Source organism: Apostichopus japonicus, chromosome 22 (genome assembly GCF_037975245.1).
Source record: "Apostichopus japonicus isolate 1M-3 chromosome 22, ASM3797524v1, whole genome shotgun sequence".
NCBI classification, from domain to species: Eukaryota; Metazoa; Echinodermata; class Holothuroidea; order Aspidochirotida; family Stichopodidae; genus Apostichopus; species Apostichopus japonicus.
Window position 1 is genome coordinate 19,890,997 of NC_092582.1, and position 27,510 is coordinate 19,918,506.

The following is a 27,510-nucleotide window of genomic DNA, read 5'->3' on the forward strand; positions in this document are numbered from 1 at the left end:
TCAAAACCTCTCTGCTCAAAATGTTAAATGAAAGTAAATATTACCTGAGAGGTGTGTTTCAGTGGAACAAATTTCAAGTGGGATTCCTACTCTCAAGAAGAATCCATTATTTGTGCATATACACACCCTATGATTATACAACAAATGCATATGAAACAAGCCAGATTAATTTTGAAAGTATTCTAGAACTTATGGTAAAACATCCATTGCATTTATCATTTAAAGGGTTGCACAATAGTTTTGATGAGCTTTGACTTGGAAAGAATATAACATATATTGTGAAGGCAATATTTCTTAAACATCAACTATGATGGCCAGTCCTTTGTTCATCAGTTTTTGCCACTAATCTAACGTTTGAAATGTAAATGCCATGCACATCGATTATTAGCAGCAAGTGAAAGAATGCTACTGCTTTGATTCGATCAGTTGAGGTCAACAGAGGGTAAAAACTTGAAACTTTGTATGCATATCCGTATTGTATTTATAGGGCTCTGAGGGTAAATGAGGTCATCCGAGGGCAACTTTTGAAAACTATTAAAATAACATCAATGACAGTACACGCAACTGTTGCAAATGGTTGAAAGTCAATATACAATATTTTCCCAAAGTTGGTTTCATATGTTGACTAAAAAGTCAATGTCTTTAATCATCAGCTCTCTTTGCATGCATTCATAGCATGCAAGTATCTCTTTATTAGATTAAATTCAAAACTTACCAGCTGTACCTGTTGAACATGTTGTTGAGTTTGGTGTTATCTAGGAGAATGTCTCTTTAGCTATAAGAACAGAAATACAAGCAATTTAAACTAATTCTTACTTGTTGCAGGTGTACTCACAGAAGGCAAAGATATTCAACTTTCACGCTTCTGTGTTAGAGAGGTTGTTTGAGTGGAATCAAAGTTGGCAGTGCAGAAGCCATTGTCTTCTGACGTACAACTATCGAGTTGAAAAAAAGATCCTGGACTTTATCACTAGTTTGCACTACGGTGGCAAATTGACAGCAATGAGTGTTCATCATCGCCATCCAGGTTATTATCCTTTGTCATTCCTCGCTGTTAAAGGACATGACCAGTTGGTCGGTACCTCGTACATCAACACAGCGGAGGTAAGTGCCATTAATATTTATCGAAATTGCTTCTTGTGTTCAAAAGAAATGTATGAAAAGAAGCAGAAAACACACTTTGATATGACATCATCTTTTTCTATAAGCACAAGCTCCTCATGCAGTCAAGGCTGAATTGCTATGGTAAATTAATTGTTTGAAATTGTTTGGGAATAAACATTTGTGAAGGCAAATTTCCTGAAAAGAAACTTAAACAATCGTTCCTACAGAATACTCTTCTCTTCAGCTGAATAAGACAACCTAGTTTACACCAACAGTTATTTATTTATAAATATAACGAACAGTGCAAAAACACACAACAACAAAATTAGGCATCAAAAAACCTATTAAGCAGGATAATATCAAGACCAAACCTGAGAGGACTTCATGCTTTGTAATGAAGATCAGAAATCAAAAGCTTATAAACAATAACCCAAATGTTAATGCTTTGAATAAACTTCATAGTTCGTACTTTCTACCTAATGATTCACCTCATTAAGACCCCATTGTTTTATGTAGAGGCCAACAAAGTTGAAAGACTGAAAACTTTGAGAAGAGACAAACATTTCTAAAGCAAAGCTTGAATGTACTTCATCCAAAGTGCATAGATCAACCTTGCGGAATACCAGACCCATGTTTAATTATGGAGTCTGAAAGTTTATTTGAGATCATCACATTGGCCAATGTCTGTAAACCCTGTAAAGGCAATAACTCCAATTAAGAGAGACCTGAAAGCTTTTTTACTTTGAACTTATATTCCTCACAGTGATTACAAGAACTGTATTGTTTTATGTGAAAGTGATGGTCGTCTGAGGTTAAGAATCTAACAAACTTGTGGAGGTCATGTTCAGTCTAAAAATCTTGTAAAAGTGACAACTCGAAGATAAACTAGGATTATCACATGAGTTTAACTATATTGCTAAAAACAATATAATAAAAACTTGAAAATCATTCTGCATGTTACTATTAATTGTTCCCCGACATATTGTGGCAATAAATAAACCAAGCCTGTTGGCTTTCTGGTGTCAGTAGTTAAAACAGTTTATCTTTGGTCTGTAGGTCAGTGCAATTGTTGAACAAGTTCAAGCCTTAGCTTACACATGGCCCCATCAATGGGGGGATTTGGACATTGCAGTCTTGACTCCGTACAGACTTCAGGTAAGAGAAACACTGATCACCAGAAGACTGGTTATCCTTTGCAATATCTTTATCATTAATTATTGTCATTTAGGTCTGTGCCGTCACTTCTGTGTACCCCCTCCCTCACTTTCTGTGATTTTTAAGAAGCATTTGTATTGTACTTGGTTTCACCTTTTTGATTTTGTAATAGTGGTACTCTGATTTAGCAGATCTTTATGTTGTTATCTAAGTTGTTCCAGATAGAGGCACCATTGTATCTAAAATGGAATCAGGATAATTCACAGATGTTCAGATTTCAGTGAAAATTATCTGTAAAATTGGTGAGAATCAATGTAGGTGCGCCGAGATCACTGCAGGCAAACAGCATAACACAGAACTCAGTATCAGCAACTTATAATATTATGTATTTTGTATTCAATTTGTAATAAAATACAAATTTTACGTTTCACATTGCAGGTTGAACAAATAAGACAAAAACTACGATCAAGAAGGCTCAGCCATGTGAATGTTGAAAGTGTGCAGAATGTTCAGGGTATGTATGAAAGTGCACTGCACCCAGCAGTAGGAAGGCAAACGATGAAAAAGCTTTTTTTTTAATTTATTGAGAGGGTTAAAGGTAACTTTGGGTCAGCAGAGGTCAAAATGAAGAAATTTTAGTCATTGCATCGTGACTTCATTTCTACACAGTAAATGATACAATGATATATTATACATAATACAAGGATGTTTAGGAGGATTGAAAGAGGAAAGACTTTTACAAGCAGCCCGCCCCTCCCCCTTTCCAAAATAATTAGAAATAAAGAATAATAAAGCAAACAAAACACAAAGAGAACAAAATAAAGAAATGGCTTATACTTACAAATTAACTGATGATAATAATTTTTAGGTAAAGGACATTTAAGCTTGCATTTAGACAATTGTCAAGTTTTAGCAGCTATTTATGTTGTTATCTACTCCAGATAATTCATGGTACCACTTTATATAACGTGGTTTCGTGATAATTCACAGGTGTTGAATGGAAATTATTTGCGAAACTTGTTATACTTATGAACATCTAGGTTAAACTCTTTCAAGATTTTCTTAGTTGAAAGGTTAAAAGTAATTGGACACTCTTTTAATTTTTAAATATCTAATCATTCAGTATTTTTAGATTTGAAAGGAATGAAGATTATAGTTAGAAAGGTAACTTGAGTTATATGAATAAAATACTTCCTTTTCAGTTTGTAGCATGTGTAATTGATTTGGATGAATTGGGAAGGCACAATAGGGCAACAAATTCATAATCCTGTTAAACAGTTAATAGACAGCTGGGCACTGCTCTGCTCATCCTTTTTATCAGTAACATCAACTTTTTTAGAGAATCATGTAATCATTCATTAAAGCAAGATTTTCTATCCACATTCAATTGAGTATTAATTTAAAACAAAATTATTGGGAAAGTCCTCTCACTCTTCGTTCAGAGGTATTTTATTATAGTTATAGGCTGAAGGATGACCTCTGGGAGGAATATTGGTCATTAGTGACTTCTACTGCTTTCACGGTTTTAGCCTAGACCCGGACCTATTTCTTCCCAGCAACACGTATCAAACATCACGCTGATAGCACTGGAAACACTTTATGTGGTTCTTGTCCCTGACTGTTCGAACGACTGTCATCAGATGTGTTCTTTACCTTCTCTAGCTGTTCTACCAGCTTGTTCAGTCACTATTATCCCTCTACGTGTATTGTTAGAATACCTTCTAGAGAATGTCTGGATGTTGTGTTTCCTATACAACATTGGTGTTCTCCTTCATCAATCATTTCATGTTTGGACCACATCATACAACCCATCCCGAGACTGTTCAGTTCTTGTGTCTTCAACTTCAGGGCACCTCTGGGCGCCCCTGAACTTTACCAGCTTGTTCGAAAGCCTCATCAGTGCAAACGCATATTCTGACACATAATCCCCTTCTTTCTGGGTGCAGTTTCACAGCTCATAGCTTTAAATGTTGGAACACTTCTTTAATGCTTAGAGAACTTTAAAGAGTGGACGGTTTCTTAAGGAAAGCCTCGAAAATCTAACCGCCATGGCCAGGCCGGTGGAAATCTTGCACCACTTGCTCATTATGCAAGTGCCTATTGCCCATGGCTAAATGCACACCAGCTGATGGCCAGCCTGAGTAATAAGCACAGCGTCTATGGCAAGCCATTTGGTCAATAAATCGAAAAACATGGATTATCGCTCAAAAAACCATGTTTATCGACCAATAAACTATGTTTTATCAATCAAAAAACATGTTTATAGACCAATAAACATTTTTTGGTTGTTAAAAACGGATTATATCCATAAATCTATGTTTATTACTTGAAAGACATGGATTATCGCTGATAAACATGGTTTTTCGGCGGTAAACATGGTTTTTCAGCCGATACACATGGTGTATCGCCGATAAACATGTTTTATCGCCGATAAACATGGTTTATCGCCGATAAACATGGTTTATCGCCGATAAACATGGTTTATCACCGATAAACATGGTTTATCGCCGATAATCATGGTTTATCGCCGATAAACCATGTTTACCGCGTAAAAAAATAGCTACAGTTCCGCACAATCCGCACATGGACAAGTGCGGAATAATAATCGTCTATAAGCTATAGTTGGGGTCTATACATAAGACCTTTAAAGTCATAGGAAATAGCCATAGAGCATAATAGGAACTCCCTTTTATTCTATGGAATAGCCAAACTGCATAATATAAAGGCTTACAATAGTACAATGGCTAAACGAAGTCAAACCTACCGTTGCAAATTCCGCAGTTAGCTGGAAAGTCTGTGTATGGAATTGTCAACAGATAGACCAGGCTATGAATGAGCTAGGTATCACCTGGAAGGAGGATTTATCTCATGTGGTTTTTCTAGAACAGAATTTCATAAGGAATAAGAATATCTTGGGTTAACAGCCCAAATCCTGAACACACCCCCGAAAAGGGGGGTTATTTCTGGGGGACGGTTCCATGTATACCATTACAAGTAATCTTATATGAACCAATTAAGGCAATATCAAACAATTCAAAAGATGTATTCCAGGTCACCGATGTATACTGAATACAAATACTAATTCAACTTAAACAAATACCATTAATTAAGTTGACACAAAAACCAAGAAAATTTCTTCTGGCCGTGTTCCTTGTCCTTTAATGAATAAATCAAGAAAAACTTCTTACAGAACATCATCTTGATGCGTTCAAAACGAAAAATACTAAATACAATAAATGAAAACAGATAAAGACATAGGTACAAAATGATCACGAGATGAACAGTGATAACACGAGTGAAACATACGATTAATTGGGGTGGTGTATTTAATAGTTATTGAGAATTGTATGACTAATGATGATTCTGAAGGGTTCATTAAGAGAATTTAAACTAAAGGGGTTAGCGTATCACATGCCAATGTTACCCATTACAAAAAACGTGTGTGACTAGGTAACTGAGGGTGCTATTGACAAAAAACTTTAGAAATGGTACAACCCAGCTAGCTTGACTGCTTCATGAGCAGGATCAGTGTCTAAGTTACATGAACCTTATTATCTTCTTATCCAGGTGACAGAACCTATGACCATCTTACACTTTGTACTCACATGAAGCTGTGAATGCAGCTGTAGAATACAAGCAGCAGCTCAGTGCGTAGGTTATCAATAAAAAGATTTGTTTATAATTATTTTCAGGTAAACAGTTCAAAGCTGTTTTCATCAGCACAGTGAGAACCAGGAAAACGCTGAACAAAGCACAGATTACAACCTCTTCACATTTTGGCAAAGGTACCCACAATGAGCAGTATTACTATGGGTTCTTATCTGATAAAGGAGAGCTGATTACAGCCTTAACACGTTGCCAGTGTCTTCTCTACGTCATTGGAGATCCCATTGCACTTTGCTCCGTAGGAGATTGTCATGGAACTTGGGAGAAATATATTAAGGAATGTCAGGAAAATTACAGTCTCTTTCCACCCGGAACGACTTTGGGATCCATCAAACAAAAAATTAGTGCAGCTACACAACAGTTAAACCCATGTGCACAAAGCTTTCAACCGCAAAGAAGAACTGAGGAGCCAAAGTTGTGCTCATTCCCCAGTTCCCAATTTCCACCACTTTGTAAGACCAATGAGAAAACTGTGTGGGATGAGTTCTGTGACCGTGAAGAATATTTGAAAATTGATGATGCAATATTGAAAGAAGTGAGGAAACAAGTGCAGAGAGATCAGAAAACACTTATGCAAATGAAGCTATCTACAGGGGAAGCTTTTGTGCAGTGCTTCCGTGGTGTTGATGACAATGAAGACTGTTTTATTGTAAACTCTACAAGGAAAGATGACGCAGAAATAGATGATGTTGGTGGTGATAGTGTCAGTGAACAGTTAAAGGTAAAGGACAATATTCATGGAAGTGATGATGATTCAATACATGATACAGATACCTCTCTAAATATGCAAATGGTAGAAATAGATGGGAATGTGCTTTGGATTGAGGAAGGACGAAAACCTGCACTTAACCAAGGTAGGCCAGTTAACTGGCCCAAAAAAGTAAGAGAATATCCGGAGGAGTACAAGATTTGTATCATGAGGATCGAGCCATCAGGAAGGGCCTATGCGGTTTTAGCTGACGGTAGCTCAACTGAGGAGATCATCATTAGCAGTAAGAGGAGACGGGAACGAGCACTAGATGGAGACAGGGTGGTGATGCACATTCTCTCTGAGACAGAAGGGGTATATGAGACTCTACCTCTGACACAAGCTGATACTAGTAAACCTACAAAGCTCTATGGGGAAGTTAAACACATCCTAGAAAGGTCCGTCAATCCAAAATTCAAGAAATTTGTATGCACTATTGATCCAGACAGCTATGACCTCATGTGTCCTTTTGATCGAAGATATCCTAAGATGGTTCCTATGGGTAGAATAAGATCAACTGACTGTACCACAAATATTCAGATTTACAACATAATATACCAAGGGGATGGTAGGGTTGAGAAAGATAAGGTTATCTCCTTAGGGACTCCAGACAAATCTCACCAGCTGTTTGTTGTGCAGTATTTTAAGTGGTCTCCCGATCACCCATATCCGATTGGGATTGTTACAGAGGTGTTGCCACCGTGTGATTCACCAAGAAATGGAATAAGAATTTTAAAGCTAATCCATGGCGTCAAAGACAATTGGCCTCATTCGTTTGCTCAGGAAATTGAAAAAATATTTCCAGACAACTGGGAAATTCCTGAGGCAGAATTGACAGGTAGAGCCTATAGGGACTTTCGCAAGAAAGACGTATTTACAGTCGACCCGCCCGAGTCTCAAGACCTTGATGATGCACTTCATGTTGAGAAGTTGACCGATGGTAGATTAAGGGTTGGTGTACACATAGCAGATGTGTCCTACTTTATTAAGAAAGGCTCCAATCTGGATAAAGAGGCAAGTACGAGAGCGGTTACCTTTTATCCAAGTTTTCATGACAAACCTAGTCACATGTTACCAACTCTGTTTAGCACCATTCTGTGCAGTCTTCTTCCTTCCAAAGACAGACTGACTCTGTCTGTCATATTCATGTTTGAGAAAAATGGCACACTCATTGGAGATCCTGAAATTCTTAGATCTGTTGTCTGTTCGGTGCAGAGATTGACCTACAGACAAGTTGAGATGGTTTTGGCAGATCGGAGATCTGATGATGAGGTATTGCCAGTAGTGAGACGGCAGATACGAGACCTCTATGTTGTAACCTCTTACCTTCGAAGACAGAGACTAGGTGATGGTCGTTTCTTCAACCAAACAGATGAGGGGGAGCAGGAAACTAAGAACACAATGGCCCATATGCTTGTGGAAGAAATGATGATTCTTACAAATGAGGCAGTAGCTAATTACTTAGTTGGTAAGAGAGGAAACACCATCCCTGTGAGATATCAACCTTCCCCAGATACAGCAAAAGCTCAAGAGTGGCTAACCAAGTTTGGCAAAGAGGCAGAAAATGGCCTTAAGTTATCATCAATGCTACCATTGATCAAAGAAGTGACCAAAGAAGACAGCAGTAAAAGTCCATGGCAACGTCCAGATGAGGATAAAGAATTCAGCATACCCGATAGTGATGTTATTGACTTTAGCATGGAGGATGTAAGTGAAGAAGTTGGGGGTGTTCCATTAACAAAAACCACATGGGAAAACATCAGGAGCACTTTGAAAAATATCAATCATTCTGACCTTGAGCTTCAGAATATTATTGGTGATGAAGGAGGACACCCTAAGCAAGCTGTTGCTTTGTCTCATCTTTACAAGACACTTGGCAATGCACTGTACACCAATGCAAGCAAACAGCGGAATGGGTGTCACCACTTCTCTCTTCAGAAAGACTTTTACACTCATTTTACTTCCCCAATTAGGAGATTCATTGACCTTGTTGTTCACCGGATGCTGGTTGCATGTCTTGAAGGAGAAGAACCACCTTACACTGCCATGGAGTTGGACGACATTTGCCATCATTGTAACAACCAAACTTCCGAGGCAAATAAATTTAGCAAGATGACACAGTGTTTGCACTTTGCTCTTAAGTTACAGTTGGCCTCAGAGACTAAGCTTGCATTCATAGAATCTGTCAATGATACTAGTCTTCAAGTGTTGTATCCCCATGAGAGATACCTCCAAGCAACAAGGAGCTCAACCAGCATTCCTCTTAAGCATCTAAAGCCTTCTAAGAAACCAGACGATGGAGAAACAATAAATTCAGTAATTCTTCATTTCAAAAACAGTATCTACGACTACAAACCAAAGGTACCTGAGGTCAGAAAGAAAGAGGCAGTGTTGAAAACGGATAGGTTCATTCAATCAGTTCCAAAGTCATCATGGAAGAATGTTCTTTCTTCTCTAAAAGATGGAAATATAAATGAGATGGAAGACTTGCTGGATCAGATGGTTAACGAGGGCAAGGGAAGTCTGTTAGCCAATGATAATCTATCTAAGGATCTAAGGATTTCTGAAATTACCAGTGAAGTTGATGTCCGAACCTCTACCGGAGAAGATGTGGCACCCAAGAAGTATGTAGACTTTAAACGTGACTTTGAATGTGGTCAAGTGGTTCAGGTACAGCTGACAGCAGGACTGCAACGGGGGTTGCTTGTACCAAAAATACAGCTCTTTAATATGACCCCAAAGTTCAATTTTTGCATTGAACACCGGGAAAATCCTGTCAACTGTTTTGCAAAGTTAGCTGAAAAGCCGCCAGACAAGTGTAAGAACATCACGCAATATGTAAAATCCTGGCTCCCTCTAGTGGAAATGATGGTGGTACATAATACTGTGTCTGGGGATGAGACCACTTACATTCGAGATGTGCCAGTGAAATGGTTTAAGCAACAACGAAAGAACGGTTCAGTGGTGAAATGCGGCTGCTTCTCACTGAAAAGGGATTGGTGCGATGATAGAAACATCCGCTATAAGTATTCCCAGTATTATTTCTGCATTCGCCTGGATAGTCAACAAGTATGGTCCAGCTCACAAATGAAACATAGGATGTTGGAATGTGCACCAGGAGATATGATTCACACTACAAAGCCAAACAACCGAGGAATGTCGTTAGTTGTTCATGCAGTTACCAGCTCTGTAGAGCAAGACGAGAAATACAAAGCCATCAAGATAGAATTTGAAGTGCATTATAGCTCATGTGATATTCCAGTTGAACTGTTTGACCAGAACAAGAACCCTTTGACCTGTTGCACGATTGAAATGATCCCAAAATCAAATCCAGATAAGTGAGTATTTTGAGTATTTGACTTACAACATGTTGAATGTATGAAAGCATAAAACTATCACTCCTTTATGCTGTTATCAGAAACTTAAAGGATATGTCTGCTTGTGGTTACCGATTTTTATTAATTTTACCAAAAACTACAATATATCAATTTAAAGATCAGCCTCATAGCTGTGTTCTAGATTAAATGTTAATTAGTTGATATTTGATGATTCTAGACACAACCTTCGTAATTAGTATTTTAAATTTTCAAATGTGATTGACAATTCTTCTTAATTTGAAATAAACCTTCACAATCAAACTAATGTACTACATGGTCCTGAGATTATGAGTATCGAATAACAAAACCCCTTTCCCAATTTGTGCTTTTGAAGCTAGAATCAAGTGGGAAAAAGGCATAAAGAAACAGTCTGAATTAGAAAGATGCTCTTTGCTGACAAAAATTGTACATTGTAGGTTTTTAGCTAAACTATTTGAGCCATTATCATGGTTAAGCATCCGTCTTATTGTCTGTTCATTTGTCTCTCTGACCATCAATCCTTTGACATTTTGTAATGCTACAAATTGCAGGTCCTTTTTGAATTGTTTACCAATTTCGATGAGTTTTTACATATATTAGGGTGGTTTCTTCAACAAAAGTAGACCAGGTTAGTATTAAAAAGATTAGGTTAATTTTGGTTTTAACCAAACTTGGTCAGAGTAATCAGCAGCTGATTGTTCATAAAAGTTGCACTTTATTTTAAGGTGAAATGTCGTTTAGGATTTATCTTTCAGTTGATATTGACCAAACTTGGTCATCTGGTCAGTGAACACTGGGTCCTAGGTTCTCTCTTAATATCCAGATCAAAGGTCATTTGAGGTAAACAGATGTCAAAACCCATAATTATTCTAAACATGATAACTCAAGAAGTGAGTCTTTGGTGAGTTTTGTATGTGGTGTGCGAATTTACCTTAGTGACTGCAAAACCCCAGTGTTCTTTGACGAGTTCAATGGTAAAATGAGATGAACAGGTGTCAAAGTATGAGGAAAGCCTTTTCAAACATGATAACACCAACAGTAAAACTTAGATCATCCTCATACTCTGACTGTCATCTATCTCAGTGAATACTGAATAAAGAAGTGTATTGTTTTTTGATGAGCTCAAAGTCCACTTGAGATCAACAGAGGTCAAATTTGAAAACATTTCAACATGATAGCTGTAACAGGAAATCTCTGATGGTCCCCATAGATTCACTTCAGTGAAAGAGGCACATAGTTCTTGTAGAGTTTAAAGGCTGAAAATCTTACATAATATCTCCTGAAATAAACGAAAGCCAAGGGTGCGCTTCAGGCGTGTTACTTAGATTCACCTATCTGAGTATAAGAAAACATCTGTGTAGGTCAAGGGTAATTGGAGAAAATTGAATAATTGGACAAAAATCAAAATTACAAAACTGTTTGAAATACGGTAACTTCAAAAGCAAACCATTGATGAACTTCATATGTAGGTCCACATAAGTGCTAGAACCATGTTAAAGTCAACAGTGGTTTATCTTGAAAAACTTTAAATATTCACACATGAAATATGGCAAGGAATCACTAATTCAAAACCGTGGGCTGCGGTGAAACTCATACGGTATGATGATGCCCCAGTACGGTGAGTTCTCTAGCTGTTGTAGTGAAACTCATATCATATGATGATGTCCCAGTACGGTGAGTTCTTTGTTGCAATAATTTTCTTTCGGTGAACAAAGTTGGCTCAGCTTCAGTTCAGTTTGTAAAGTGGCTCAGTATTTATTACAGTCCAAAAGATCTGAAATACATACAAAAATGTGGGACAGTCGGTCAGAAGATGAAATCTGTTGAATAAAGTTGATACATTTAAAGTTTTGGATGACTTTTGGCCCTTGCCAGTTCTCACAATCTGACACAACATCAAGGTGTTAACATGGTATATCTCAATCTCAAAATTATCTTTATAGTCTCTGCTGTGGTATAAACTAGATGATTTTAGGAGAAGTGGTTTTGGCAATAAGAGCCAGTGATGTAAACAATTTTTTACTGGTAAGTTGGAGGCAAAACTAATTTGTTAGCACAATAAAGTAAATAAAATGCATGTCTATGTCTTCATAGAGAATCTACGTGAGTGTATTTCACATAAGGGGATTGTACTTTCTTGATATTTGAACATTTTGGCATGAAATTTGTCGTGTAAGTTGGATCAGCTTCTTTCTTTAAAATTATTTTGATCAATGTCTGTTACCTCAACAGGAGATTTGAAGAAGCTGTTCAGATGGTTGCTAGTACAGCAGCATGTCGGAAGCTAATGAGACATATCTGTTTGCAACGCCCTTTGAAAGTTATGAACAATGTTGAAGATCATGATGGTAAGCTTAAGGTGCATCCTTCAACTGCTTGTATTATGTAGAATTAAAATAACTCTCGTTGTAGAAAAGTGTTCAAACGTCTACACCAGTCGGCAATAATGTAGCATACACCCTTTATAAGTTTGAGATGAATATATTTGTGAAACGCTTGGCAAACATCTCCATTCAACTCTGAAACAAAGCGTGAAATACGTTCGTCAAATATAATAGAAAATGAACGAATAAAGTAGTTAAGTAAACTCCTACCTATTCTCAGAACACTTACTCTAAAGTAATTTATGTTGCTTTGTCTTTCAATTACACCAGTAACACAAACTGACCCCCTCTTACTCATTTCAAATTCACCGCTAAGACTTTTTAATGTTACTAATCACTTAGTATTTTCCCGTGTATAACTACATTCGTAAACTTGGCTAGAACGAACGCAGTCTTCACTGGTAAGCAAATACACGTACACGTATTACACTAGTAAAAGTACAGAGAAACAAAATGGCGACCTCTACCGTTACAACAATACAATCATATGTAAATCAAGACACAACCTAGTGACAACAAATTACAAGGCATATCAACGTATGAAATGCACAGAATGTTCAAATGACTTACATTTAATATCTCCTTGGCATATCAGTTGATAGTCCAATTTGCACCCTGGGAAGTTGGCCCATCTGATATACTGTCACCTCCCGCACTGATGTACTGCCGAGTGTCTTCAAGCACATATAAGCAAATTTTCCTGTTCTTTGCAACTTCTACATTTAACATCTTTAGCTGGGCATTGTCGATCGTTGGCCAAATTGCTTCAGTGATACACACCTATAACACTGACTTACTGAAGCATCCTGTGTAGAGCCGGTATTCAAATGGTAACCGTGATTCTTTTAATGGCCCACTAGAATTTGGGCACATGATTTGTTACTGTTAGTGTTACTGTTTGAGTAATTGGCAGAATTTCCGTGTCTTGCAATTGACTTAGCATCTCTGGCAGTTTGTTCAAAGAGTTTCGCAATAGATAATGCTTTCTGTATTGGCAAATTGGATTCTAGAAGCAAATATTCACGCAGACGGTGTCAATAGGTCTTTTCAACTTAACTAATTGATCTCTGATCATTTCATTACGAAAGGTTTTAAAATGACAACTTTCAGTACTAGTACTAGCACTATCGGTAAGCCCCGCAGTAGTCGTGGAACCAGTACCTGTATCGTTGAAGATCCCGTAGGTGATGATCCGACATCTGTTGTAGCATAATTTACTGAACTGAAAATAGTTTGAAAAGCAGAAATTGAAGGATCAGGCAGAGTATAGTATATACGTTGTCCTTCTGCCTCTAAGGCATTCAAAAGTAGAGCCCGTTTTCGAGCAGCAGTGGCAGTAGTTACATCGCAAGCGAGTAAAAAGTTCTCGAACATGCGTTTACATTAAAACAATGATATTGGCGGAGAACCAGGTGTAGCAAGAAAAACGGCAGAGAAGCAACACTTGAAGAACCATCGTCAAAATTGCACAAAATCGGTTCTTTATATAACCTCGTTACAATTTATGTGGTGTTTAGTACTTAAACACTAGAAATGAATAAGATTCTCGTTGATTTTGCAACAAATTTGTTCAACGTTATCATGACAGTCCTCAAATTTACACAAGCATGAATAATTTGTTACTTGATAGCCAAAACTACCCAAAATACTGCCATTAGGATTCATCCTTGAGCGCACCTAATTAATTCACCAATCCCCTGTATGATTGTGAACACATGTGCACTACTGTCCTGTGTGTGAAGACAAGTTTGGCTTGACCACTGAAATAGTACACTGTTTGTTTAATCATGAAGTTGTGCAGAGGAGCCTTCAGTATGGCTAACATTACCAACTCGAGTAGATATTCAATCTCCCCTGTTTTTGGCCAAAAAACAGGGGACTCGGGTGGTATTTGCTGTAGGCAGGGAAGATCGTAATGTTCTGTATCTCTAACACTCTTGCTGCTAAACATTGCTTCTAGCAACCTGCAGGTCTCTTGATTCATTTAAGGACGATCATACTGTCTGTCATGTACATCTTCTCTTTAGAGGTGAACGATGATTCTTGCAGTGATGGAAATTCCCATTTTGGCAGCCATTACCGTAGCTTGAAATTCAACATAAGGATAGTCAGTTCCTTGAATGGAGCAACCCAAGACTTAAAAATCTTGCCACAAATCTTCGCTTCCACTTCAGGAACTTGCATACCCCAATGGCTATCTCTGAAGCATCACACAAAAAAACAATGCCATTTCTTCTGATGCATTGGGTGGAGTCAAACACCTAGGGATTCTAACTTGGAACAGTCGTTACCATTCTTGTTGAGTCTTTTCGGGTAATTCATCATCCCAGTCAATGCTTCCCATAAACCGTGCATACCTCAACAATAATAGGTGCCACAAATCCAATTGGGTCGGAAAGTTTTAACTATCACAGTTAATGCCTTTCTCTTCATAATCTTGTCATGCATGACTTTCTCATCCAATTATGATAGTGATTACAAATCTATCATCTTCGTGATTCCATTTCACTCCAAGTACCTTCTCTTCACTTCCTTTGTTCACTAAAGGCAGGCTTTCTTCTCTACTCTCTCTTCCATCTCTCAACTTCTCGTTAGATTTCCACTTCTTGATCTTAAATCCTCATTTCTTAGAACATATCAAGCTGTTAGCTCTACGCCTTCTCCGACAGTTATTAGCGAAGTACAAACGTCGTCCATGTAGGTATCTCTGTTTAACACCTTGGCTGCCTTTAGATAAGCATTTTACTTTCCTTTGCTGTTATTGTTTATGTGGTTCATACCATAGCAGCAGCAGGCTTATCCCGTCAATACAATTTTAATGAAAATGTATGATTCACGGTTTTTATCAAGATCTCACCATAAATATCGATGTACGTTCTGGTCCAATTCAGGAAGTAAGACTCGATTATACAGATATCCACAGCGTTCTCTCTGAATCTCAATATTACTCCGTTCAGGTTTATGAGCAAGTCCGATCCTTTTTAGCAAATATAGTCATTAATGGATTACACTTGTTGGAAGCATTAAAAACTATTCTAAGAGGAGTACAAATCTTTTTTCTAGACGAATTACAGAATAGTGAGGGATGTAATAAACAGGACCTTGATACTCATCAATTTCGGTTTTGCTCAATTTTCTGACGAAACTTATCTCCATCATCTCATTCATCTCACTCATCAGACTTTTTAATGCAGCACTGTAGTCTTCATCTTTTCTTCGTCTTCTTTCAAGTCCTTCCAGCATTATCACAGCTTTTCCTCTTTTGTCACAAACGTTTACTAGCTGGGTCCCTTGTCAAAGGATAAGGAATCATCCACCGATTTCCAAGTTTCAAACAGGATTCTTCTATCGACTTCGCCTTTATATCTTCGTCTGTACTGAGTTTAGTCTTACATGTGCAGATGGGATTGCTTCAGTCGACCAAAATCCGGTCATGGTCAAATCTACTGGCTTCCTGATCTCAATATGCATAATTTTGCTCTTTGTTTGGGCATTTCCTCTTCCACCAAAGAAAGTCCATCCTAATGTAGACATTTTTGTTGCAAGTTCCTTTAATCTTGATAATTTCGCCTGTGAGTAATTGAGCAAGGTCTATGCCAATAATAATATCAATAGGACCACCTTGTCTCTTTCATGTGCTGTTTAATTCTCATTTTAAACACTGTCTCGAGTTCTGTGACATTGACATCTCGTACATCATTTATCTTTTCCTTTTCCATTGCTGTTATGTTGTGCATAGCATTTGGATGATTCCTTGCAGTTGAAGCTTAAAATTCCTAGAATTGAAACTTTCTACGGTACCTCTAAATATTTTGACATATGCAGTGACATTTTGCCGTTAAATGTTTAGTTGGTTCACCAAATGCTCTCTCACAAATATTCCTGTGAACCAGTATCTAGCTTGACACTAGCAACTAGACCGCCACCCTTTGCTAGAACTTCAACACCTAACACGCTGTGTAAAGGTTCATCCGTGTTATAAACACTTACATTACTCATATTGCCTGCATTCTCTCCAAAGTGTTAGAGCTTATGATGAAACTTGTTGCACTCGATCTATCTAGCTTCTTGACACACGTTCTTTCTGGGGCAGTTGCTCAAACGGTGATTTTTTTCAGCGACTTTGAGACAAGAGAAACATGCTTGGTTATTTTCATTAACTCTACCTTCATACTAAGCAACTTTTCATACTGCTCTGGCCAATGCTCATTTACTCGCAGATCTAGCGTTTCTGTCATCGTTGAACACCTTGCTGTTTCACATCCTGTTGATTTCTCTTTGGCTTCGCTGGAACAGCAGAATAACTTTCAGAATTTCCAAAAACAGGATCATTAACCTCCCTAGCAGATGCCGTTACAAATTTTACAACATCAGTTTGACCAGGAATAATAACTCTTTCCTTCAACCTGTAGTTCTCACTTTGCCCTCTGTTTTGTAAGAACTAATTTAGTCTTTCAATGATTTGTTTGAGACTACTCTGATTATTGAGCTCATGTATGTACCCTAGCTAGTGCACTAAGAAATTCAAAACAGTTTTCAAGATCGTCAGCAAACTCACTAAGCCTGGCCCAATCTACCCTTTGCTGATTTAAGATCTTATTGACCCAGGCCTGCACTATCACAACTGTATTACCAAACCAATCTTTTAGCGTTTTGCATGCAGAATTATATTGTTATACGAAACTAGCAGGACTTGGCAATAAGCTATAAAAGGTTTGGTAGGTCATAGATATACAACAAACTATTTGCCCAAATAGCTCCTGATCTGGACAACATGGATTAAGAAACAAATACCCCAGCTGTTTGAATGTTTTAACAACATCGTATGACATTCATTATTGGTGTTTTCTCTCTTTTTTTATCTTCTAAATATAAAGTCGTCTCGAAGTACCTTCTGAGACTAGGGCCTGAGTTCAACATTGAGGAAAATGTCCCTAAAAATGTGAAATGCAGTCCACCAAACGAATCACAGAGAGAAGCACTCCACTTGGCATTGTCAAATACCTTTTCAGTAATTCAAGGACCACCAGGTATTCATAAAGAATAGTTTTATCTTTTAATATTTCACATATTTTAAATCAATTTAATTAATCTTAGGTATGTCTAGGTGTTTAATTGAATTGAATTGAATTGAATGTATTGTCTACCATCGGAAATTTTGCTTACACATGTCGTAAACGAAAAAAGAACAATAGTATGAGTATCAATAGACTGCGATACACATACAATAATACAAACATATATACAGCAAGTCCTACAAATAAGAAACTTATCTTCTCACTTGTGATTAAATATATGGATAAAATAAGGCACAAATGAATGATTGAATGAATATCTGTAGCGGGCCCTAAGTGTTCGTAATGGGCATAAGAGCAGTCCAGATCGGTAGTAAATGCAGTGCTCAAACAAGGGGTGTGTTGGGTCTTGCAGGATTTGTTTCACTTTAATGTAGACCCTCGCATGATACAAGCAGTCTAACGAAGGTAGGTGAACACCGATTACCCGCTGAGCAACTTTCCTAGATTGCTCAAGCATCTTCACATCGATTCTTGTAACATTGGCAAAGTAACAAATTATGTTATACATCAAAACACTTTGAATGAGGAATTAATAGAACAAGGTCATGATTAATTTGATCCACTCTGAGCTTCTTCAGTTTTCTCAAGAAATACAGCATCTGATTTGCTGTCTGATGTACAATTGTGGCATTACTAGACCAGTCAATTTTGTTACTCAGCATACATCCTACGTACCTATATGTATCTACTTGTTCCCCATTAACATAGATGGGAGCGTGAGTTACTGGCTTGCGACGGAAATCTATAATCCGCTCTTTAGGTTTGGTCACATTAAGTTGTAACAAATGATCATCGCACCACTGGACAAACCATGCAATCGTGGTGGCGTATGAGTCAATGTCATCTGACAGGTAACCAGTAATGACAGTATCATCCGCATATTTGATGACGCTACAATCACTGGTCATACTCTGACAGTCGCTGGTGTGCAGGTTAAAAAGCCAGAGGGAGAGGACACCGCCCTGAGGCGCACCTACACTTTAAATCTTTCCCCTGAGTAGACATCGGGGGAAATGATTAGAAGTGTAGGTGCGCTTCAGGGCTGTGTCCTCCCTTGCCCCCCTCCCTGGTTTTTTCCCTGTATACAAAAATGTTTCACTCTTAAGTGTGGTCTATATTCAATGATCGACCGGGACAAATGTCTCATTATTCAAAATTCTTTATTAGTGTTTTATAATATGATACGATACTTGTGAAAATACTAACAGTGCAGCTAGCAATCAGCATTTTAGATGACAATTAAGGTGACAAATGGTATAATAAAGTATCAAAATGTTGATTTTCACAATTAGGTGTTCTTATTTAACCAAGCAGTTTCATGGAATGTACGTTTGTTTCATATCATCTCAAAAGTAGTAAATGAAGAATGAAGCGCCAGTAGAAAATTCGATATTTTGATATCTCATTGGAATAACTATGATACAAACTGATTGATTGATTATAGATTAATCTTTACTCCAATGGGGTCTCATTAGTCTTGAAATTTTTGTCACATACAAATGTAGCTTTCCTGATAACAAACACTCTGTCTATTGATGCATTTTCAGTTTTGTCCCGTCCCTTGCAAGTTGAACAAGGTTCTGTTTTAGATTTCTTGCAGGAGGCAAAAAATAGCTATGCGATGGTGATGGCAATCTTTGCCTGTGTGTGTAAAACTCAATGGCTTAAAAACACGATAGCTCAAAAACTTAAAGATGGGTAAATTTCATATGTGGTATGTGAATGCACTTTATTACAGCAAAAATCCTCCATTTTTGCAGCGGTCAAATGTCACTTGAGGTCAGCAGATATCAAATAGTGAATATGTTGTAAACACATTAACTCCAAAAGCAAAACTTAAGTTAACTTCATACTTAGTGTATCCACCATATTGAGTGAACGTGACATCCATGTTGTCTGCAAAGATCAAAGGTGATCTGAGATTAGCAGAGGACAAATTCTGAAAAAAAGTGAAACTTGAATGAACAAATCATTCATAGTACATGGATTCAGCTTAAAGAACTCTATTGTTTCCTGTGGAGTTTCAAAGGAAATTTGTGGTCAACAGATTGAAAGTCTGAAAACCTAGTTGTAAAGGAGATAACTTTAGAAGTGATTAGAGCTTGAATTAACTTCATATGCTTGGTATGTGGATCCATCTTATTGAGGAAAACATTCCTATTGTTTCCTGTGGAGTCAGATTAAGTATCAAAACCTTGTAAATATAAAATAATTCAAAAAGTAAAAACTTTGATGAACTTTCAATGTGATTTATACATGGATCCACCTTATTTAGTATCAGCACTGTGTGTGCATATGCAGTTTGCTCTTATATGCTGGAAAATGTTGCCAAGAATCACTAATTAAGCTTGTCAGATTTCTGGTTTCAGCTGAGCTGATATATTTCCTGAAACTGCAATATCAGACTGCCTCGCGCTATTAGTTTGCTTTCACTAGCATTGACTGTTAATGATTTCAAGTTAAAAACAAAGAGTTTGGCAGTTTTGTGTGTTTCATGTGAAAGGTGTTAGTAAAAGTGTGTACTAATCTGGTGATATATCTACCGTGTCTTTCAAAAATGGGTATGAAATCCTCAGATTTTTTACATCCAAAACACTTGTAAAGAATTTCCATTTGCCCATATGGTTACCTCCACAATCCAAAATTATGTTCATATTTTTTTTTCATTAATTACAATACAAGAAATGTTCTTCTTTTTGTCACAGGAACTGGCAAGACCAGGACTGGAGCCTTTTTGGCTTACTTCTTCAATCAGATGAACCGGTTCTTGCCATTCAATTCAAGGCATGGAATCGCTCCTAAGATACTCTACTGTGGTCCATCCAACAAGTCTGTTGATGTCATCGCTGGTATGGATGTTACTTAGTGGTGGTTTCTTTGCTTCCTACATTATGTAATCAAGTTCGTGTGCATGGGTGTGTGTGTATGTGTTTGAAAACACAAAACTTACATCGGGAACTATTTACCTTCTGGACAAATTACTTATGCCTTTTCCCGCGCCATCGGCGCTCAACTCACAAAAGAAAACTACCATCAACTATAAATTAGCCTGCCAAAAGCAACTGGTCTAGCCAGTCCTGTTTTCAACCAGGAACGTAGTGCCAGCCATTGGAGCACTTGTGTTTAGAATCATAAGGTAGATGGTCAATTAACTAGGTCCACTCAAGAATGAGTCCTAATGGCAGTACTTGGGGTAGTTTATATGCTATCAAGTAACAAATTATTAATGCTCGAGTGAATTGAGGAGGATTGTTTTTCTATAGGCAGGCTTGACCAGATCACGCGTCTTTTTATCACTTGGAAGGCATGGTGACAAGAGGCATGAGCTTGAGCCTGCTTGTAAGATGCTTTACATATGTTATGTGATACAACAAGTAGCAAAACTGCATGTAACACAACTAAGCATCAGTCAATGCAACATAAATATTGTCGATAAAACATCAGTCTGCAACCTTGGAGTAAGAATTGATCCTGAAGTCAATATGGATGACCACATAAAACACATCTGTAAATCAACTTATTTTCATTTGCGCAACATCAGCAAGACTAGGAGATATCTGACAAGACAAGCCACTGAACAGTTGGTGCACTACCTGATAACATCTCGAATTGACTACGGTAATTATTTGCTCTATGGAATTACAAATGAATAGGCTGCAACGAATTCATAACACCGCCGCACGAATAGTTGCAAAAACTTTTAAGCTGTACTTCCACAGATTGGTTTGCAGCTAATAAGCTTTCCCTTAATATTGATAAAACAAAGTATATCGTCTTCAATGCAAATAGAGTAATGGCTAACTTTAATATTGATGTCAATGGTAAACCACTGCAAAAGGTTGATTTCGTACAATTCTTAGGCGTTTCTATAGACTCCAGGATCACATGGCGTGAGCACATTTGCCATATTTCAACTCTTGTTGCAAAAGGCGTAGGCATCTTGTCAAAACTTAAACACACCCTTACTTGGAACGTTCTATAGAGTTTTTATCAAACACTAGTATACCATATTTGACTTATTGTTAGATCATTTGGTCTGGCACAAAGTATCATTTGTTAAACAAGCTAACTATTTTACAGAAAAAAGCGATCAGACATATTACTCTCTCTCTCTGATCCAAGGGATCACACAAACATACTATTTAAGTCTACGAATTTACTGAAGCTTACTGATCTGTTCGGTCTCAATGTCCTCTGTTTTGTGTATCGTTCATTACACGAAATGCTACCAGATACTCTGAATGCCTTCTTTACACAAAACTCAAACATCCACGCTCACAATACTAGGCAAGCTGATAACCTGTACCCAAGACAGTTTCACAACAATTTCTTTAAAAATAGCTTTACATCATCGGGCCATCGCACTTTGAAATCCCCTACATTTCACTTTAAAGGCGATGCCTTCTTTAGTTGCTTTTAGAAACAGCTTACAAAATCACTTCATCAATATGTACTAGAACTGCGAAATGAAACTGTGGGGAGGGGGGGGGGGTGAGGGAATGGAGAGGAAGGATGGTTCTGTTTGCTTTGTGTTTTGGTTCTCTTTTCTAATTGTAAAGTTCTGTATTTTTATCAGGGAGTGTCACTACCCGACAAGCCATATAGGGTTTTTTAGTACACTTCCTTTGACAAGTTTTGTTTCTTATCTCCTTCTATGCCATATGTCACTCTTATGTTGTGATAGAACAAAAATAAATAAAATGAATGAAGTCATTTAACACCAGTGCTTGAAGACCTACATTGGCTGTCAATATCTGCCCGCATTAAATTTAAGCTGCTGCTTCTCACCCACAAGTGTTTGAATGGAATGGCCCGGATTACATGAAGAACCTATTGAGCCCATATCATCTATCCCGTGACTTGGGGTCCTCTAATCAGGAATATCCTAATTTTCCAAAGGCCAGACTTTCTTCATGTGGTTCCAAGGCTTTCGTAATCGCTGCCCCTACATTGTGGAACAACATCCCACTTAACATCAGGAAACCCACCTCAAATAAATGTTTCAAATTCCAGCTGAAGACATTTCTGTTTATAGATATTTTCATCTTGAAGCTCTCGACTGCGCCTTTGAATAGGCCTTTGGCTCTGGATTTATGGAGCATTATTAAGTGATTTATTATTTATTTACGGTAATAATGGTATTCAAGGAGCTTTACTATGTAGATTAGTTGGACATAGTATAACGTCCACAGAAATGTATAAAGCAGTACAGTTGCTACAGAAATGTTAGTTGAGAGATTGAGGCGACATTTTGTATGATACGAGGACTAGTGGTTGCATGAAATACACAGCCCAGCTATAGCCTACTGTGCAGTTTTGATGGAAAGGTCAATACATCTGCCAGTGCATGTGTCTCATTGATGTTTCAGTTTCTTCTGTACAAAAGAGAGGACACCAATGTTTCTGTTTGAATTTTTCTTTTGCACAACCTCAGTAAATGAGCAAAAGAGCACGTTGTCCTGTGCGATTATTTACTACACCATAGGGAAAAAAGTTTCTTGAGACTGTCAAGATTGAACGCATGATGGGTCCTTATAGTCGTTTTACGTTAGGGTAAGAATTATTCAAAAGTCTGTCAAATTAATTTCATTATATTTGGTATTATTTTATAACTAGGTTACTTAATTGTATGCGATAATTAGAGTTGAACAGCAGTTTAAACTCATTCAGATTCAACTCCATGCGCAGTCACCTCACCTGACACCAAATACAAAGACCAATAGTACGTCCATGACCTGCATTTTTACTTAACAACATTTAATACTGCTTCATTGTTGTTTCTCACAGGGTACTTGAAGTTGTTCATGCATGATGACTTCAGTATCGTTCGAGTTTACAGCGAGTCAATCGAACAGCAAGACTTTCCCATGCCTGGCGTGAGCAGTGTCGAGAGAAAGTTTGGATCGAGAGAGGAAGCAAAAATGGATCCTCAACACAGAAACATTGCTCTCCATCATATGATTCGTGCCCATTCTGCTCCACATGCTCAAGCAATAAAAGCCATTGAAAAGAATTTCAAAAAAGTTCCAATTAGGATTACTAAAGCTGTGAAGAGAACAGTTAAAGAGCTCAAAAACCTAATTAAATCAGCAATGGTAACTATTGATTCTAAACTTGAATGCTTAAAGTTACTCTGAGTATTTCAACTACTTATCTCCTCTTACAAGACAATTTCCCAGAAAGGTTAAAATTTGCTTTTAGTGCCAAGGGTCGAAGCTAAGGGATTCAAGAACTAGCAATTTCTGTACATTAATTGTGGTCGATGTTTCAAAGTTCACTTCATGTTTGTAGCCTGTGAGTTATTTTTGTTACTTCTGAACTAGTCCATGCAGTTCTCTTCTCAATGTCTACTCATTTGAGTCCCAGTTAGAAATGACTTATCAATCAAAGAAAAATTACACAGTAGCTTATATGGTGTTGGTGGTGCATCGAGTCAAAAAATGCTATTGAGAACAGATAAGTCTTAAATTTTCTTTTAAAGTGTTGACATTAGGAGCTGTTAAAATTTCAGTGGGAAGAATGTTCCAAGTTCAGGAGCTGCAACAGAGAATGATCAACGGCCATGTGAGAAAGGTTCCATTTAGTTTAATTGAACGAAGGGAACAGGAAGAAGAATATGGATTGATTAAGTCCAAATATAATTGAATACTATTCTTCATTTCTTACCATCTGCTTGTCCTATGATATTATCTACAGATAGAAGAGTTGAAGAACCATCAAGTAATTCTCTGTACGTGTAATGCTTCTGGACGAGCAGTTTTATCCAGGAAGGACCCATTAAATATAATCCAAGTTATCATAGATGAAGCGGGTATGTGCTCCGAGCCAGAGACACTCATCCCATTGGTGAACCACAACCCACGCCAGGTCGTCCTGATTGGAGATCACATGCAGTTGAGGTAATCCATCATTCCAAGAAGTATGTTTGTGTTGTATCATCGTTTGAAACAATACCAAACACTACTTTTAATGTGTGTTTTAATGTGGAGACTCGAACTAATGTAGTAAGGTGTATCAAGAGCAAAGGAGATGAAAGTCTTTGAAATGTATTGTTTCATAATTTGATGTCAAGATTATGGGATGGGCTCCAGGTAAAGCTGCGGGTAGATGGTACGGTTTGCGGATCTCGTCCTGAGAGTTTGGCTAGCGAAGCCTATATACTACGCAGACAGAAGGTCATACCAATGAAGGTGAAAAGTGCCAGTAGATTTTGTTGATGTATTCACTCCTCTCAAAGTAATATAACATAAGCACGATGTAAAAATAATCAACTTCAATCACTGGTAAAATACATAATACAAATGCAGTTAAGAAATCTCCAAATAAGCAACACTGACGATGGTTTCTATCTAGACTTGACCATGTGCCTTCCAGAAATGAACACGCTCTGCTAAAATGTTATGTTCTAGAAGGATTACATGAAGGTTAGAAAAGACCAACTTGTAAACTTTACTCTGAGCCTGAGAGCAGAGAATAGACACACTCACAGGGATGCACTAAATCTGGCGACAACATTAAAAACTGAGCCTGAGAGTAGAGAGTAGACACACTCACGGGGATGCACTAAATCTGGGGACAATATTAATATCTGAGCCTGAGAGCAGATACTAGACACACTAACAGGGATGCACTCAATCTGGGGACAATCTTAATATCTGAGCCTGAGAACAGATACTAGACACACTAACAGGGATGCACTAAATCTGGGGACGATCTTAATATCTGAGCCTGAGAACAGATACTAGACACACTCACGGGGATGCACTAAATTTGGGGACAATCTTAATATCTGAGCCTGAGAGCAGATACTAGACACACTCACGGGGATGCACTATATCTGGGGACAATCTTAATATCTGAGCCTGAGAGCAGATACTAGACGCACTCACGGGGATGCACTATATCTGGGGACAATCTTAATATCTGAGCCTGAGAGCAGATACTAGACACACTCACGGGGATGCACTAACTTTGGGGACAATATTAATATCTGAGCCTGAGAGCAGATACTAGACGCACTCACGGGGATGCACTAAATTTGGGGACAATCTTAATATCTGAGCCTGAGAGCAGAGAATAGACACACTCACGGGGATTCACTAAATCTGGGGACAATCTTAATATCTGAGCCTGAGAGCAGAGAATAGACACACTCACGGGGATGCACTAAATCTGGGAACAATCTTATTATCTGAGCCTGAGAGCAGATACTAGACACACTCACGGGGATGCACTAAATCTGGGGAAAATCTTAATATCTGAGTCTGAGAACAGATACTATGCACACTCACAGGAATGCACTATATCTGGGGATAATCTTAACATCTTAGCCTAAGAGCAGAAAATAGACACATGCCAATGGATGCATTAAATCTGTAGACACGCTTAATATCTGAGCATGTGAGCAGGTAATAGACACACTCCTAGGGATGCATTAAAGCTGGAGACAATCTTCAGAGCTGCTTAGAGGAAATTAAAGGAGCTTACAGAATAAATAAGACATCCTTATATATCACATGACAGCTATTTCCAAAGCTAACGTTGCATGCAAAAGGTTGTTTAATTGTACCTTTTATTTATGTTTCATGCTTTTTCAAGGTGCGATCCATTGCTCACTGATCCTGACAGAAATCAGTTTATATTTTGTAAATTTTCCTTTCCATTGTAGACCGATCATTCAAGAGCCTCATGCTAAGAAACTGGGAGCAGAGAATTCGCTCATGGAGAAGTACCAGAAGCGGGCGTTCACTCTCAAGATTCAGTACAGAATGGTGAGCATTCTATACTTGACATAACAAAAATGTTATCACCATTAATTAAAATGAGAGTCATATATCTTTTGCTCTTTCAAATGAGCACTTTTCTCTCGCTTTTCCAAAAGTTCCTTGTGTTTAAATTGAAGACATGGTGGCACAGAGTTTGAATGACTTTATTCAAAACATTACACGGTGTGTGGAAGAAGTTCTTGCTGTATTTTAAGACATTTCTCTCTTTTTATGCTATTGTGCTGAATTGATATGACCAAATTCATGTGTGAATTTTCAGAATTCTAATATGTTTAAGGGAGTTAATTGGTCTAAGCTATGTCAAACATTTGCTGTCTGTACTACTAGGTGTGTAAACTACTTCTCGATAGAACTGGAACTCACCCAAGTGCGAAGGGAATGCTGATTAAGATGGTCGGTGAAGACACGTGCACGAGTTATGAGAGACGAAGTGGTATTCGGTTTCGTAGTCTTATTATAGTACCATGAGCTGAGTTTACAACAGACGAAAAACAGCTTCTGTAGGAATATAACATATTTGTAAAACTGAATACCAGAGATTTAGCAGGTCATTCCAGTGCAAACACTAATATGCATGTGGAATCAATAGTAGGAATACACTACCACGTAATCGAAAACATGCAAAGTGTAATCAACATAATAACACCTATCAACTCAACCCTCGACTTAAACTCTCAATAACACTGTTATGCTGATAGTCTCAAATGGCTGTTAATGCAAGATTTTACACGATTACAAAATACTGAGGTAATAACAATTGTGGTGGGTAAGAATCACACATCATCTTTGCATACAAGGTTAGCATTAACATTTAAAACTTACATATAAAGGGAAATACAATTAAAATATACACCTTTTATCATGCAAGATAACAAGTATTAGACTTAAGATTCACTAGACTTGCATTCCCATGTTTGAACTGAAAACCACTACAGTACATTCTCGTCATGAGTGATGGCACTCTCGCTGGCTTGACAAGATATGTTCATATATATGAACAGAGTTCACTTCAGCATAATACAGTTCATACTAATAAGACATTCTGGGTGCATTGCATGATTTGTTTCACATACCTTAGTATCGTCTACACCCTGCTATATGAAAACCGCATATGGCATTTGTGTACGTCATAACTCCTGTGCAACCTGATATTCGTGCTAATATTAGAAGCCCTGCAATCATCATAACCAGTATTCACAATATATATTAACCATATTCTCAACAGTCCAGCAC

General features: G+C 37.7%; 1 protein-coding gene across 6 annotated transcripts in view; it reads left to right on the top strand.

Moving 5' to 3' along the window:
• The window catches only part of LOC139964140 (3'-5' exoribonuclease HELZ2-like), a 79,003-nt gene that overhangs the window by 43,538 nt on the left and 7,955 nt on the right, over positions 1-27,510 (top strand). For all 6 annotated transcript variants that reach the window (XM_071965509.1, XM_071965510.1, XM_071965512.1 and 3 more), the window contains exons 22-31: positions 826-1,104; positions 2,161-2,259; positions 2,698-2,773; positions 5,952-10,011; positions 12,262-12,377; positions 17,291-17,443; positions 20,197-20,340; positions 23,279-23,586; positions 24,188-24,390; positions 26,160-26,262. In XM_071965509.1, the coding sequence (XP_071821610.1) occupies positions 826-1,104; positions 2,161-2,259; positions 2,698-2,773; positions 5,952-10,011; positions 12,262-12,377; positions 17,291-17,443; positions 20,197-20,340; positions 23,279-23,586; positions 24,188-24,390; positions 26,160-26,262 (5,541 nt within the window). The remainder of the gene's footprint in view (positions 1-825; positions 1,105-2,160; positions 2,260-2,697; positions 2,774-5,951; positions 10,012-12,261; positions 12,378-17,290; positions 17,444-20,196; positions 20,341-23,278; positions 23,587-24,187; positions 24,391-26,159; positions 26,263-27,510) is intronic.